General features: G+C 41.0%; 1 protein-coding gene across 1 annotated transcript in view; it reads right to left on the bottom strand.

Annotated features, from left to right (window-relative positions):
* The window catches only part of ANO3 (anoctamin 3), a 211,067-nt gene that overhangs the window by 12,707 nt on the left and 182,279 nt on the right, over window positions 1–16,081 (bottom strand). Inside the window, exons 15-19 of the mRNA XM_063117344.1 lie at window positions 13,263–13,345; window positions 11,404–11,544; window positions 10,950–11,114; window positions 6,087–6,123; window positions 919–1,030 (exon numbers count right to left, since the gene is read on the bottom strand). Of these exons, the coding sequence (XP_062973414.1) occupies window positions 919–1,030; window positions 6,087–6,123; window positions 10,950–11,114; window positions 11,404–11,544; window positions 13,263–13,345 (538 nt within the window). The remainder of the gene's footprint in view (window positions 1–918; window positions 1,031–6,086; window positions 6,124–10,949; window positions 11,115–11,403; window positions 11,545–13,262; window positions 13,346–16,081) is intronic.

The following is a 16,081-nucleotide window of genomic DNA, read 5'->3' on the forward strand; positions in this document are numbered from 1 at the left end:
CAGACTGGGGCACTGGGCTTGGACTAAACATCATCACAACCTTCCAACTTGCAGTGCTTTTGTGTTTAGGCACTTGGAGGGTTCCCTCCCCCAGTTTGAAGGGTGTTTTGGTGTCTTCCCTCCCTGCTTGTTTGGTCAAAAAATTATACTGACACTTAAAAAAAAACCTCAAAGCAGTTTAAGTTAAACCTAGGGTGAAAGCAAAAGTATTAGTGTTTGTGTTGATGCATATTGAAAAAGTTTCCCTACTTCAGTGATTTTGATACTCATGGTGAACCTTTGTCATTTCGATTTTTGTTAATGATGTCACAAGTTATGTTTGATTTGATAACATCATGGCAGTCCATAAATAAAACCATATAGGTTTTCACAGCCAATCAGATAACATATCAGTGAGGGCAAATGAGTTTGAGGACTTTGGCACCAAGAAAAACTAGCAGTTAGAGGCACAAAATGGCACTGAAACAATGCAGTTCACATTTGACAACATGCATTCACACAGGATAATTTCCATAAAATGTCTGTGTAGGAAAACCATTTGTTTTACACAGGCCTACATCTGTTCATTTTGCAAACTGTGTACTAATGGTGGATACCTGTAATTAGCTAGGAGTTCCTAAAGCACATACACCATGTGTATACATCATGAAATATGCATGTGTGTGCTCATTATATGTATTAATGCACACACTTTCTTTTGCAGACATGTATGTAATTTGTGAAGTAGCACTTACTATACTTAAACATTGGGGGGGTCAAACACCCATTACTTTTTCTGCATTGTGCGCCTTCGAGACTAGCGTGCACTTAAAATACCAGAAACAGCTTATTTTATCGATAGCCAATGTCCAACAAACCATTTTGAAACTATCATGTTATTTTGTTGCATTTTCCTCAACTCATTTGAAATCAACTTACCTTCCAAGGAAAAAGGCAATGTAGAAAATAGAACTGTTTAAGTTCACAAACTGGAAGAGAAACATTTTCAAGGCAAAACTGTTTTCCCACTCTGAGTCCGTTCTAGGATGTTCTATAAAACCAACAAAAGAACCCCAAGAGAATTCATGTTATACATACGTCCTAGGGGGCAGGATATAAATGAGCAAATAAATAAATATTATAAATTTGCAATCGAAATCAAATTTAGTATGATCTAGGATGCCATTTACACATCTGATGCTCCATTTAAAAGTTAACCATGCACTGTCTTAAATCTCATCCACAGAAATAATTGAAGAGAACTGAGCCATATGGGTGATCGTCAATTGATTTTTATTTTAATGTGATCTGTTCATATGTGCTCAGAACAAGAACATGCTGTATATTAAAAACACATTAAATCTGTCTGTAAATGAAACATCATTCAATGCATTTGCTGTAAGTATGAGTGCTCAGATGCAACCTGACTAAAAAGGTCTGCTACATCCTCTTCAATGGAGTGTGAAGTTTAGTGTATGTAGGTGTATTAGATCGACTATCACTAGATAATTTCTCTGCCTTTGGGATCTTTTATTGCTAATATGTATAACTGAACTGTCATGAAAGTCACAGAGTAAGACAATTTATGGTTTTGAGGCACTAAGACGTTTAGTATTGTGTATGCATCATAAAATGCAATACAGCTGATAATGAGTTGCTATGCCTTTCAGCCATGGCTAGTGATGGCTATCAAGACAACTACCATTGTTTAAACAAATGCTACTTCACCTGTAGCTGTACAGCAATCTGCTGCTTGGAATATAGGAGAAGAATGTACTAAATTGGTGAGAAAGTGAACTCCATTTGGTGCTTCAATCTGGCTCAGTCTGTTCCAGACAGTCAAAATTGCCAGAATTCAGATGGAAGGTACAGACAGAGGAATCTCGTTGGGGAGGGGAGGGGAGAAATCCATGGTACAGGGACCACCACTTTCTTAACTTGTACCAGCCATGGAAGAAGATGGTGTGGTGGTTTTACCTTCCCCTTACCTTCACATGGCATTTTCTCTCTTTTCATTTTAATTGATGGGAGTGAAATTAACTATGCCAGCTCCAAAAAATTGCACAAATTGAATCATAGAAAAATACGATTAAAAAAAAACCACACAGTTAAAAATGCAAGTTTCACCCATAGGCTTGGGACCTCGGTACTTGAGGGAGCACCTCTCTCTATATGCCTGCCTGAGATATGAGATCTATTGGAACAGCCGTCCTCTGTGTCCCACCAACATGAGACATATATTATGGTGGGATGTGGAAGAGGGCTTTCTCTGTTGTGGCACCCTGGTTGTGGAAAACCCTTTCCTTGGAGGCCCAACTGGCACCAACACTGGCTTTGTCAACTTAACTCTCTCTTTCTGACTTTAAGACAGCTTTAAAGACTAGCCTTTTCTGACAGGCCTACCCAAATGAATTTCAAATCTAAGAATTTTTTAAAGATGTGTTGATTGTTATTTTGTATTGGTTTTATATATTCTCTTTTAATTAATTAATTTCATGTATTTGATTTATATGGTATTGTTGTACTAATGTTGTTCCTCACCTCGATCCAAAGGGATAGGCAGGTAAGAAATAAACTTATTATTATTATTGTTATTATTATTATTTTGGTGCTAAGTTAAAACATGGCTGTTTATCAAAGCCTCCGAGGGCTAAATTCTCCATGGTTACACATAGTTTTAAATGTTTTTAATTGTTTTATTGCTTTTTAAAAAATCTACTGGTTTTAATTTGTTAATGATTTAATACATTTTTAGCTGTGTAAATTATGTATGTTTATATTGTTTTGATTTTATCTATATGCCACCCTGAGTTCCTAGTGATAATAGGGCAGGATACAAATGCTTTAATAAATAAATAAATAAGCTAAAGTGTGAAATGCACATTTGGGGGCAATTTGCAAATTTTCATACATGCGAATTTGCATGAATTCACATTTGCACAGATTTGCATTGGTACAAAGATGGAAACTAAAAATAATACTAAGCAGTACTTATTTATGGGTAGAAATGCTTATGTTTAGAATGTGAAATATAGAGATATTTATATTTTGGGCGGTTTAATAAATGTCAATTGAGACAGAGCTTGTCCCTCTCCCTACTGCCCCACCCCCATTTTTCTGGTGTTACTTATGGAAACAAGTTGAAACAATTGCTCCAGGCAGCAGTGTCAAGAAACACCCAATTTATCTGCCCCTAATCTCTGCTTCTGAGTGCCATTAAAAATGAATAGAATGCCATTTTTATTTTTCACTTCAGATACACATCCATCTCTCTATTTAGATATAGGCTCCCAGCATTATCCCATCCTATTTTTGCTTTGTTTATAGCTTTCTTGCTTGTCTGGTTTTCCCAAATAATGAAATTAACAAAGGCATTTGTGTATACCCCCACCCCCTGAGAGAATCATAACATAATCCACGAAGGAAACAGAAGTCATATTAAAATTTGGTCCATGCACTGCCTTGGGCTGAAGCCCCAAAGCTGTGTTGAGGAGGGCTGCTTCAGCCTGCCTCAGGCTGAATCCGAGGTGGTACTGGGTCAGCCCGAGGCACCCTGAGGCTGAAGCAGATTAGTACTGAAGCCTTGGGATGACTCGGGCCAATTTAGGGCAGTGCTGGGTCACTCACCCGCCCAGGAAAGCCAGCTTAAGGCTATCTGTGAGTCTAGGTGAGTTCATTGGACTCACCGGATTCATCTCCCTCTCCCTTTCTGCCCACACCCCACTGCCAGAATTTACCTTCCCATGTGTCCTCTTCCCTGAGAGCTGAGCTGTGATTTGAATGTAAGATTGGGGGCAGCCTCTTTTTTTACAGCTCTATGGTCACAAACGACGGTGGCTGTAAAGGGCCATTTCTCTCAGTTTGTGAATAGTGATATTAAAAGAGAGAGAGACCCTGTGATCTTACATTTAAATCATGGCTTGGCTTTCAGGGAAGAGGATGCATGGCAAGGTAAGTCCCAGCAGTGGTGGCAGCCCTGGATTTGGGGGAGGGAGGAGGGGGCGACCATGTAGCCAGCACTCAGGAACCCCACAAAGGCTGACCGTTTCGGGGGGGGACAACAATCTTGCTTTCGCTTTGGTACTGAAGCGAGGCGGGAAAGGCCCGAAGTCGCCCAAGTCAAATCACAGTTGTTTTGGAAGCTCCAAAACGGCCTCTGAGTCAAGTTGGGGTAGTTGTGCACAGCCCTAATTAAAATGAGAAGGATAATTGGTATTCCATTACAGTTGATGTCAATGGGATTTTTCAGCCAATAGGTGCGGGTGATGTTGGGAGACCCTGAATGAGTTTCCTTCTTTTTGTTTTCATTCCTCTGTGGCACTGAAGCAAAGTGCTTTTGAAGGAAGATTAAAGCAAATTAGGGCAGATGACTATAAGCATTTTGCATCAGAGAGGTACAACCTGATCTGAAATGCCACAAGATGATATAACCATCTTAAGACGCCAGGATGTGTTCAGTGATTATTAGTGTTGTGGTCAACACTCATGAAAACCAATACACACCCTTGTCATGCTGATTAACAATTAACTTTTTTAAAACAAAAGCCATATTTTAAATTGAGAAAGGCATGGTAGGAAAACATTGATTACACCTTTTGAAACATCCTACAAATTGAGACATAGGAAAAGTGCTTCCCCACGTGAACAGGAACAATAGATTTGGCAGATGCCTTTCCTCCTTCAACTTAGCTGCCCTTCATAAGAACATAAGAAGAGCCCTGCTGGATCAGACCGAGGGTCCATCTAGTCCAGCACTCTGTTCACACAGATCCATTGGCCAGGGACCAACCGAGCAGGACATGGTGCAACAGCACCCTCCCACCCACGTTCCCCAGCAACTGGTGCACACAGGGTTAGTGCCTCCAATACTGGAGATAGCACACAACCATCAGGGCTAGTAGCCACAGACAGCCTTTGCCTCCAGGAATTTAATCTACCCCCTTTTAAAGCCATCCAAATTGGTGGCTGTCACTACATCTTGTGGTAATGAGTTCCATAATTTAACTCTGCACTGTGTGAAGAAGTACTTCCTTTTATTTGTCCTGAAGCTTCCACCAATCAGCTTCATGGGATGACCCCGGGTTCTAGTATTTTGAGAGAGGGAGAAAAATGTCTCCCTATCCACTTTCTCCAACCATGCGTTATGTTGTACACCTCTAACATGTCTCCCCTTAGCCTCCTTTTTTCCAAACTAAACAATCCCAGTTGATGTAACCTTCCCTCATAGGGGAGATGCTCCGGCCAATTAATCATTTTAGTTGCCCTTTTCTCCAATGTCAGTGGGGCAGTGAAACCACTCCAGGTTTCAGTCAGAGCCGGCCAGACTTGCAAAAGCAGGTTGAGGAAGGCCAAATGCCTTGGATAGCTTCTTTAGAGTTCTGACTGGTTCTGGCTGAAACCCGGAGCAGATTTACTGCCCCACTGACATTAGAGCCACCAGCCTCCGCCTAGGTTTTGGAGTGGCAGCCAGAAAGCATAAAAAGAATAAAGTTCTACCACTGTACCAGTTGCTGTTCACAGAAGGGAATAAAGGGTTAAATGGGTCAAAGGTAGGGAATGAGTTAAGGTGGAGAAAACAGCTGACTATATGTACACCAGACTGAATTTATGGGCCAATTTTGCCTACATCTAGTTTATGATTGTACAGGATTATTATTATTATTATTATTATTATTATTATTATTATTATTATTATTATTATTAAATGAAGGTTTCAATCAATCCTGGAGGTAGAGAAAAGATGCACATATTACTAAAATATGTATATTTATAACACTTCATATTCTCAGAAATAGAGCAAAATTAAAAAGAAACCCTAAGTTAGTATTTTTTCCTAGAATACATCCACATAAATTTAGGTATGAGTCAAACATGCCCACTCATGGTTTTTTAAGGTCTTGGGATTTGGTTCATCCCTTGCAATTACTAGGGTAGAACACGACCTTCCTTTTATACATCTAATTTTCTTTCAGGGACGTCCAATATTGGCATCTTGTAACTGCATCTGTGATATTATCTGTATTGTTTGACATTTTATCAGATACTGCTACAGCGGTGGCGACATGAAGCATTGCAGCCGTGCAGAATGCAGTAAAACCATTACTCACCTAAATCTGTTAGAAGATAGGCAACTTTTTCATATACCTGGAACAGAAATAAGAAATAAACACAAGGTTTATAATCTGGTTCGGAGTTCTAGAATGGTTGTGAGAAAAAGGACACATGCATGTGCGCCTGTGCATACAGGCACACTGAACTTCAGGGGTTAGAGTTAAAATGCATCTCCATTTCTAGTGCACCTTCTGGGTGGGTGGGTGGGTGTATAATGTAATATTGAGTCTACCAGGTGGAGCCAGCTGGGAGCGAAGAGAAAGCGTGCAGTAGCATGCTTGCTTGTTCCTGGTGAGCCAGGATTCTGGCTCATTGTTCCATGCAAACTGGCTCATTATGTACTTTACAGCTACACAGTCCTATATATACTTACCAGGGAGTAGATTCCTTTGAACTCAGTGTGACTTACTACTAAGTAGATATGTACAGGATTGTGCTCTTATAGTACAATCCTACATATATCTACTAAGAAGTAAGTCTCATTTTGAAACTTAATGCTTCATTGAACAATGGAACTTACTTCTGAATAGATATGTATTTTATTTATTTATTGCATTTTTACACCGCCCAATAGCTGAAGCTCTCTGGGCGGATCACAAAAATTAAAACCATACAAAGTATAAAACAGTATAAAAACATGAAAGAAAAGCACAACCAGGATTAAAATCAGCAGCAGTGCAGAAATATGAATTTTAAATACAAATTTAAAACAGCAAAGTTAAAAATAATTTATAGACTGTTAAAATACTGAGAAAATAAAAAGGTCTTCACCTGGCATCTAAAAGAATATAGTGTGGGTGCCAGGCAAACCTCCTTAGGGAGCTCGTTCCACAGCTGGGGTGCCACACAGCAGAGAAGGCCCTCCTCTTGGTAGCCACCTGCCTCACTTCCTTTGGCAGGGGCTCACGGAGAAGGACCCCTGTGGATGACTTTAGGGTCTGGGCAGATACATATGGGAGGATGTGTTCCTTCAGATAGCCTAGCCCCAAGCCGTTTAGCAGGGATGGGCAGAAGACAGATCTTCAGATGTTTTGGCCCAGGATTCTTGACCATTCTCCATGCTGGTCGGAGCTTCTGGGACCTGATGTCCAAAACATATGGAGTTCTATTCTTTGCTCACCCTGATGCGTTGCCTTGCACTATCAAATACATTTTCTAATGTGTGTGTGTTAAATGGGGGGGGGGAGAAGGGACCATGTGTAGAGTGTTTTTTCTAGATTTCCAGTTCTTTATGAGAAAGTCTAATAAATAGTCTTCAACAGTTATTTTTTGTTGTTGATATTTTTTAAAAATGAAAATGCCAAAAGAAAAAAAAATTGCTTTAGAAAAAGCAACCTAGTGCTATATGTACAGGCCTCAATCTAGCTAGTTAGTGATGAATATTTAAAATTAAAACCAATGGAGAAAAAGTAATGGCTAAACTCTGCTTTCACTGGGATAGGGTCATACCTAACTTTGCCAGGATCGAGGGCACTGTGTTTACATTGTCCTCGGTACTGGTATACTTTATTTAAGATGCAATTATCCTAGAGAGGTCAAAAAGTTACTAGACTAGATTTTCTAGTTTTATATGTGCACGCCCAGGAAAGTATATCATAATGAAATTAATATCCACACCCATTCTTCTATCATGAGTCCCTGTCTTAGGGCATTGCCAGATTTAAATCTGATATTCATTTCCTGGAACATGTCCATATTTGTAAGAGTTTCACATTCTCTGCAAACTTGTCTATACTTGCCATGATCCAGATATGGAACTTCAAATAACATTAATAACGGTTAGAGAAAGGCTCCAAAGGTCTCTGTCTACAGTGCAGTAAGAACACGCAGTCATAAAACAGGAAGTTCATGTGATACGTGACTCTGTTTTGTTCCTTAGAAATCATATCATGCTAGTATCATGGCAGATAAAGTCTGCCAGCAGGGCATTTTGAAGAAGCCCCTTAAGCGGATACAGAATCAGTAGATGTTATAGACAGAGGAATATTGCAAAGCCTTGAGTTGTATTAGCTTGCTTCAGCGCTGACATTCCCAAGCAATTGAACGTATTGTATAAATACATGCCTACATTTATTTGATTTTTTTCAGAAGAAAACTCTATTCTTCCACATTGACATTTAGCCTAAGATTTATCAATTTTGCAGCCTGTATCTATGTGAATTGATCAGGTAAACAGAAGGTCAAGCTACATGATATGTTAATTGCATAGCTTTCTTACTCTCGAATAAGTTTGCATGCCCACAGGAGGTGAAGATCAAACCTTATCTTGCAGTCCTTTGTTTTCTGAAATCTCTGCAAAACAGGTTTTTTTTTAAAATGAGGGGAGCCTCCCCACCAGTGGAAGTTTTTTTTCAAAACCCCACACAGGCATAGAGCCTCTTGTGGCGCAGAGTGGTAAGTGGCAGTTACTGCAGCCGAAACTCTCCCAACGGCCTGAGTTCGATCCCAGCGGAAGCTGGTGCTCAGGCAGCCGGCTCAGGTCGACTCAGCCTTCCATCCTTCCGAGTAAAATGAGTACCCAGCTAGCTGGGGGAAAGGTAACTGTGACTGGGGAAGGCAATGGCAAACCACCCCGCTACAAAGTCTGCCAAGAAAACATCAGCGAAAGCAGGCATCCCTCTAGGAGTCAGCAATGACTCAAGTGCTTTGCACGAGAGGTTCCTTTCCTTTTCCCCCTTCACACAGGCATGCATGTGAAATTTTAGAAAGGAACGAGTTTGGCATGGACAGGGGTGGGGGATGAATCCTCTCCTCCCTGTGCACATTAGTTTTAATCCGAATTGGGGTCACATACGCTGAGGCTGGAGCATGCTGGGAGTTGAAGGACTTTTTTCTGTCTAAATATGCATTGGCTTGTCTAAGCAAACCCAATGTAATTAATGTAATTTGTAGTTTGACTCAGAGTCTTCTTGATATTACTTCAATATGTGCAGGTAATTTAAAAAATCAGGTGCCAGCATTTCCTTCTAAGATTAAAGTCCAGCCAAAGTTAAGCATTTTAAGTCCTATTAGTTTTAATGACAGAAATGTAAGCATTAGGGTACACTCCACTCCAGAATTATCTGGTAACTGTGAACATCTGCAGAGCATTCGATCTTCCAGAGTGGAGATTGGCTGCTTCCAAACCCATCGATTAATATCAGAGTGGAGATGAGCCCAATTGGAGCTTCTAAAGTCTCTGAAATTATCCGTGTGTGTGTGTGTGTGTGTGTGTGTGTGTGTGTGTGTGTGTGTGTTTGAACTGAATATCTCCCTATTTGGAAGATGCTGAGTGGGGTGAGGGGTAGCTCTGATATTAACATATGTGGCTAACCAATTAGGAATTGCCATAGCACTGTCTGTGACTGTGTTCTGCTCCAATCACATTGTTCAGGGGAGTGGGAAACACTAACTGGCTGCTGATTCTGACTGGGGGAGTGGAGAGAAGGAGCGCGTTTCTGCTTGGACTCATAGACGTCAATCATGCCAATTTTTATCTCTACCTTTAAAAATTACACGGATGCAAGCATTTTTGTTTATTTCCATTCATTTATTTTTCTAAAAATCAAAGCATGAACAGATTGGGTTCAAGCTTGGCATGGCTAAATCCCCCCTTAAGAGCTATCAACATGCGAAGTTTCATCTATTTATCTTTAATAATGAGGGAGCTGTAAGCGTTTGATTAAATTCCATTGACAAGCAGTATTCCGAAAATGGTCAGTTCTCCAATGGAGCTCTGGCTCAAATTTCGAGGCTGAAAAGACCCACTTTGCACATCCCTTCAGTAGGATTTAAGTTGCCTAGTTCTGGCTGAATCATACCTTAAATTATTAACTTCATATAGCAATCCTACGGAGATGTGTATTTGGAGAATTTGTTGCAGTTGCTCAACAAAGCCCTACAGCTCGCTTAAGCCAGGGTGGGAGGTGGGGAGGTTTCTTTTTAAACTTTCCCTTTTCCCATCATCTCTAATAGGAGAGAACTTATTATGCCAACCCCAGGGCTGGTGTAGCTTCAGCCCATTTTGGAAGGATGTTGAGAAAATGAAGAGCTTAGGATCCTGTGCATCCCCAGCCTCCTCACTTCATGTCCTGTTGGTGGGGCACAACTGGAGGTATAGTGGAACTTTCCTCTTCTACACCAGGGAACCCTCTGCCTATGGATCTCCCTCTCCACAGGGAGGAAGGGAGGGAGGGAGGGAGAGAGAGAGATTGTGGCATCCTATGGCCACAGGATTGCTACCTAAGAAGGCATTCGTTCCTGACGTTCAAAGGAACTATGAGTGCCCCTGCCAAGGAGGCTCAGCAAGTGGCAATGAGTGAAAGGGCATTCTCAATAGGGAGGTATGGATTTTATAAAATTTGTTCTGTCTGCATTTCATGGATTTTCAAGTGCCTTTTGTAATGTTGTCCGCTTATTGACTGAATTGGATTTCCCCCAATTTCCTGAATTTGCACCAGTGAAAATGTACAAATCCCCACCCCACCCCAATGCACATGTTCATGCTTTATCCTTTAGGGAAAATGTGCATTCTTGGTTGGGCTAGAAACTGTACAGGAAGTGGTTCAGGAAATAAGCAATATCGGATTGTAAACTAGAATAGCTTTAATTGAAATTAGTTTAGATCACATCAAGCTGCTGCCCCTAAGCAAAGTGGTTTACCTGTTCAGACAACATGCTAAGCCATGGTTAGGACACTAATCCTTTTGCAGCAAATGGTTACTGAGCATATTCAAACTGTGGTTATGTAGCCACCATGGTTGGGAATCGTTCACATGGTGCTTAGCCACTGTGGCTCAGTGTGTCGTCTGAAATGTATTTTAATACATTTTCTATATCTTCAGACTAACCTTCACAACAAATAAAGATTGAGAACTTACAACATTAAGTGACATGATGATCATAAAGTTGATGCAGACTCCAGTGCCTGATGTTGCAAACTGCCAGTACTTTTTTATGAAATACCACTGGAAAGAGGCAAACTGCTCCATAGCCACTAGGCGATAGACTACAACTGCAAACACTGCAGTGAGTACTAATGAAATCTGCAGACAGATAAAATTGAATGTGTTTATTGAAAAATGGGCACATCACAAATAAAGAACATCTGGGGGGAAAAGTACAAACTTTGAAGTACTATAATCTTGTCTCATTTATGTCTCTTTTGTGTTTAGTCTGGAATTAATATGCTTCTTACTATTTTGCCAAAATTGTCTATGCCTTTACATTAAAACCCCCCACTGAGCGTCATTCCTTTATTTTACCAATTGTCTCTGTATCTGAGAAGAACTATTAACAGTTTAAGCTGATATTAAGTAGATTGTAAGACTTTACCATGAAGAATATCCCCGACACAGACACCATCAGTCGACTGAGTTTATCAGGGAAGGGTTGAAAAGGTTCAGGTTTTCCTGTTATAGGATTTACTCGCTCCACTTCAGAATATTTTGCTTCGAACTGGGGGCGAAGCTCTTCCTGCAATTACAAAGATTTCTTTCAGTTCATGCCTGAGGTGAATGGCGTATGTACCTGGCATAATAATGGTCTACCAGTTGTTGCTGGTAGAATTTCCTTCTCATTGACATTGTTGTTTATTCGTTCAGTCGTTTCCGACTCTTCGTGACTTCATGGACCAGCCCCCTCCAGAGCTTTCTGTCGGCTGTCGCCACCCCTAGCTCCCCCAAGTATACAGTATGCTTGAATTAAATACTGAAACACTGCACTGCACTGGGACAACTCTGAAGATCAAAGGATAGGAACATGAATACCAGTGGCAGCTGAGTGTTTAGTCCTTCCCCTTTTCAAAAATTCTATATTTTCCAAACATTATATCGCTTCTGATGTTTATTTGTGTGTAAATGAATATATGGGGAGGGGTGTAAATTACCAGGTTATGTTCAGTATACTCCTGATTGCTACACATATGAAAGTGCAATTTTAACAGTTCTTGTGCATGTATACCCAATTGCACTCACCTCTGCTGCATGCCTGATCTGGTACACTAAAAAATGAAGTGTCCCAGATCGTAATGGATTGCACACAGATGGCAGAAACACAGATGTGGGTGGACACACATGGTTTGGCTCTGTTCAAATGATAACTTTGAACGTGTAGAAGGCAGAGGTGGGGACAGAAGGTGTTAGTGTGATCATCTCTATCCACATGCATTTGTCTGCAAATGAACTAGACAAAAGGCTTTTGTTTCATGGGTATAATAAAAATGGTGGAGCTCCTCTAACTGGAATCACAAACTTCCTCAATAATAATAATAATAATAATAATAATAATAATAATAATAAATTATTTATTTATATTCAACAACACCAAATAAAATATAATATATAAAATTAGTTAAAAGAGCATATAAAACCAATACAATGTTAAAATAACAGTCACAATAGCTTAAAATTGATTTGGGTAGGCCTGCTGGAAGAGACTAGTCTTCACAGCTGTCTTAAACTCAGAGAGAGCATTAAGCTGATGAATCTCCTCCGGCAGGCCATTCCACAGTCTGGGGGCGGCAGAGGAAAAGGTCCTCTGGGTAACAGTTGTCAGCCTAGTTGTGGCTGACTGGAGTAAACCCTTCCCAGAGGACCTGAGTATGCAGGCAGATTGTATGGGAGGTGATCCCGCAGGTAACCTGGACTGCATACCAGTTGGAGCTATCATAGTTGGATAAAAATTCTAGAAAAATTGTGCCTAGATTTGAGAAATGTGACATCTGAACAGTGCTGGCTCCAGATTTTTTGAGGCATTTTCTGTAAGACACCCTGTGTTCAAGGAATCTGCCTTATCACCACTATTGATATCAGCTGCTATTGCACCCCATTTCTTTCTCATCATTGCTACCACTTGCTTGTTCAACAGGTAGAGTCCCAGTGAGCAATAGGCAGTGGCATCTACAGCTCCTCCTTCTCATCACCACCAGAGTAAAAGGGAGGTGAACAAGCAGTGCCATGTATAAGAGTTTTTCATAGCTGAAATAGTTTATCAGCTGGAAACTTTCTTCTTGGTACGAAGTGCTAATGTTTTCAAGTATACAGATGATCAGGTGCAGATGAAGTCAAATTGAGACTAGCACTTCCCTGAAGTGCAAATAAGACAGACAAGCTGTCAGATACCCTGGGAATCTTAAAACTAAATGACTGTTGATATCAACATTGCTGTTACAAATCATTTCTTTCCATTCTTACCTCTTCATCTTCCCAGTCTATGAGATCCCAGTCATAGGTTAGAACAGCTCTTCGTCTTTTCCAGAATTCTAAGAATACTGTAGCTGTGAAAGCCATTAGTTATACGTTAACACATCATAAACTGTTGATTACTCCAAAATTTGACTTCATAAGGGAATGAATGAATTGTATTGCAATAGAGCGGGATCGTCAGCTGTAGCACTGTGATTTATCCAGTTTCACAGCTCTTGAGCTATGCACACCTGAAGGTGGGAGCTATGGAGCTTTTTCCCCATCTTGGAAATTATCAAGACTTCAGTATTGGTGTCACCAATTAGAGGAGTGGCATATAAGCTGAAAGATCCTCTTGGAGATGGACTATCAAAGTGTTAATTAAAAAGGAGAAGGCTGGACTATTAAACTCAATAGTCCAGCCTTGATGTGGTTACCAGCCTTAAGACCAAAAACCAAAGGAGGAGGGCGAAAAGTCAGGTGAAAAGAAAGGAGAAACAGGTTCTCAGGATGCAAAGGATTTATTGATGACACAGCCTAATGTTAGAGGAAAACCTGCAGACTTCTTTTGACAAGCCCCTGAAGAAGGCCTTTGAAAAGACACAGGCTGAAACGCATTGGGCTTTGTATCAATAAATCCTTTGCATCCTGAGAACCTGTTTCTCCCTTCTTTTTACCAGCACCTAAGACCCAGCACCTTTGTGCTTAATGAAAGGGGCTTGAGGCTGGTAACCATGTTCTGTGCCTGCAAGTCTTACAGTCTTAACTCCACAGTCTTAAGAATATAAGAGCATAAGAAGAGCCATGCTGAATTGGACCGAGGGCATTCTGGGAGTTGTAGTCCAACACATCTGGAGCGCCCCAGGTTGAGAAAGGCTGATCTAGTCCAACGCTCTGTTCAAACAGTGACCAACCAGTTGCCCATGGGAAACCCACAAGCAGGACATGTTCCCCGGCAACTGCTGTACATACTGTCTCTGATACTAGAGGTAGCACATAGCCATAAGGACTAGTAGCCATTGATAGCCTTCACCTCCAGGAATTTACCCAACTATCTTTTAAAGCCATCTAAATTGGTGGCCATCACTACATCTTGTGGTTGTGTATTCCAGAGTTTAACTATGCACTGTGTGAAGAAGGACTTCCTTTTATCTGTCCTGAATTTCCCACCAATCAGCTTCACAGGATGACCCCAGGTTCTAGTACTTTGAGAGAGGGAGAAAAATGCGCCCCTATCCACGTTCTCCAGTCTAGGTATAATTTTGTACACCTCTATCAGGTCTCCCCTTAGCCTCCTTTTTGCCAAGCTAAACAACCCCAGCTGTTGTAACCTTTCCTCATAGGGAAGATAATCCAGCCCCTTGATCATTTTAGTTACCCTTTACTGCACTCCACACACTCCGCTCAACAATATCTTTTTTTTAGGTGTGGTGACCAGAACTATATACAGCATTCCAAGTGTTGTCACACTGTAGATTTGTATAAATGTAGTCTTGTTTGAAGTTGCAGAGTTTGGGGGGTGGAAATATTTTGCACATACTTAGGGATACTCTCTTATTCAATTATTTTCAATGTCCCCAGGCACTGAAAGTAGATCCTGGGGTTAAACTCTATGAACTCTTGCTCAAATTAGCTCTTGATTTGTACACTTGAACATGAATTTCCCTTTCATAGCTTCGTGACAGGCTTTGAGCAGACAATACTCTTTTATATCCAAGGTTTAACATAATCCTGTTCCCCAGCATCAGAATCACTGGAGCATACAGGAAGTTCTGTTTTGAAAAGAAACGTCATCCCACTTGACAGTTAAAGAGAGCTAGAGCATACGCTTTGGGTGCTATGGTTACAACAGCAAATGGAAACACAGTTCACTCCTACATGGGGCAGCCAAAATAATTGTTTCTTTAATCATGCATAGATGATCTCCCTTACAGTACTTCAAGTGTGCATGGCCCCAATTCAGATTCTGAGCAGTGGCAATTTTATCCTGAAGTTTCAACCTCCCCCAATAGGGAGGAGGGGGTTAAAAAAGAAATAAAGTCTCCATTGATTTCAATGAAAACTCCCCGCCCCCCGCTGGGGTATGTGGAATTTTGGAACAAAAATGGTGTGGGGAGGAAGCTCAGGAAGTGGGGTCTGGTAAGCATGGCAGCTCAGTGAACAGGCTCTGGGTGAACAGGGCCTGGGAGGCTGAGCAGCAGAGAGTCTACTGGACTCCACCCACCTCTCGGACTCCCGCAGCATCCCTAGGTTACCCCTGACAGAATGCAGCCCTTGGAAATGGTGCAGTGGGGGAGGTTCCACATCACAGATGTAGAGAACACTAGGACGAACTAAGAATCTGTCTCAAATATACCATAATGCACCAGGGCTTCATAGAAGTTGCCTAAGCATTCTGACCTTGGCCAACAAGTCAGAGAAGAAAGGGTTCCCTGAAGACAGGAAGTTAAGAAACCACTGAACTAGATTATGCAATATACTCTATGCTACTTTAGGGAGAGAGAGGGGGTGGTTTAGGTGGTGGTAAAATTAGAATGGTAGGAACTGGCTCTTCTAGAAATGCCACTCCAACTGGAATGGATGGAAAAATGTACACTACTGCATAGCATTTACCCCTATCTTATCACTTATACTTGGTTAGACACTGCACAATAATTTGCTTAAAATATTATGTACTAGGGGGACAATGCCATAGGAGTATATTTGGCCAATACATGTATTCCTTCAATGCACCCAATTCACTTCACGTCATTGGTGAAGTCATTCTGGCTTTCTGCATGGCAAATGGGAACAGTAACAAGGTGGGTAAATCAAGGTGAGCTCTTCAC

This window comes from Elgaria multicarinata, chromosome 2, assembly GCF_023053635.1.
Source record: "Elgaria multicarinata webbii isolate HBS135686 ecotype San Diego chromosome 2, rElgMul1.1.pri, whole genome shotgun sequence".
NCBI classification, from domain to species: Eukaryota; Metazoa; Chordata; class Lepidosauria; order Squamata; family Anguidae; genus Elgaria; species Elgaria multicarinata.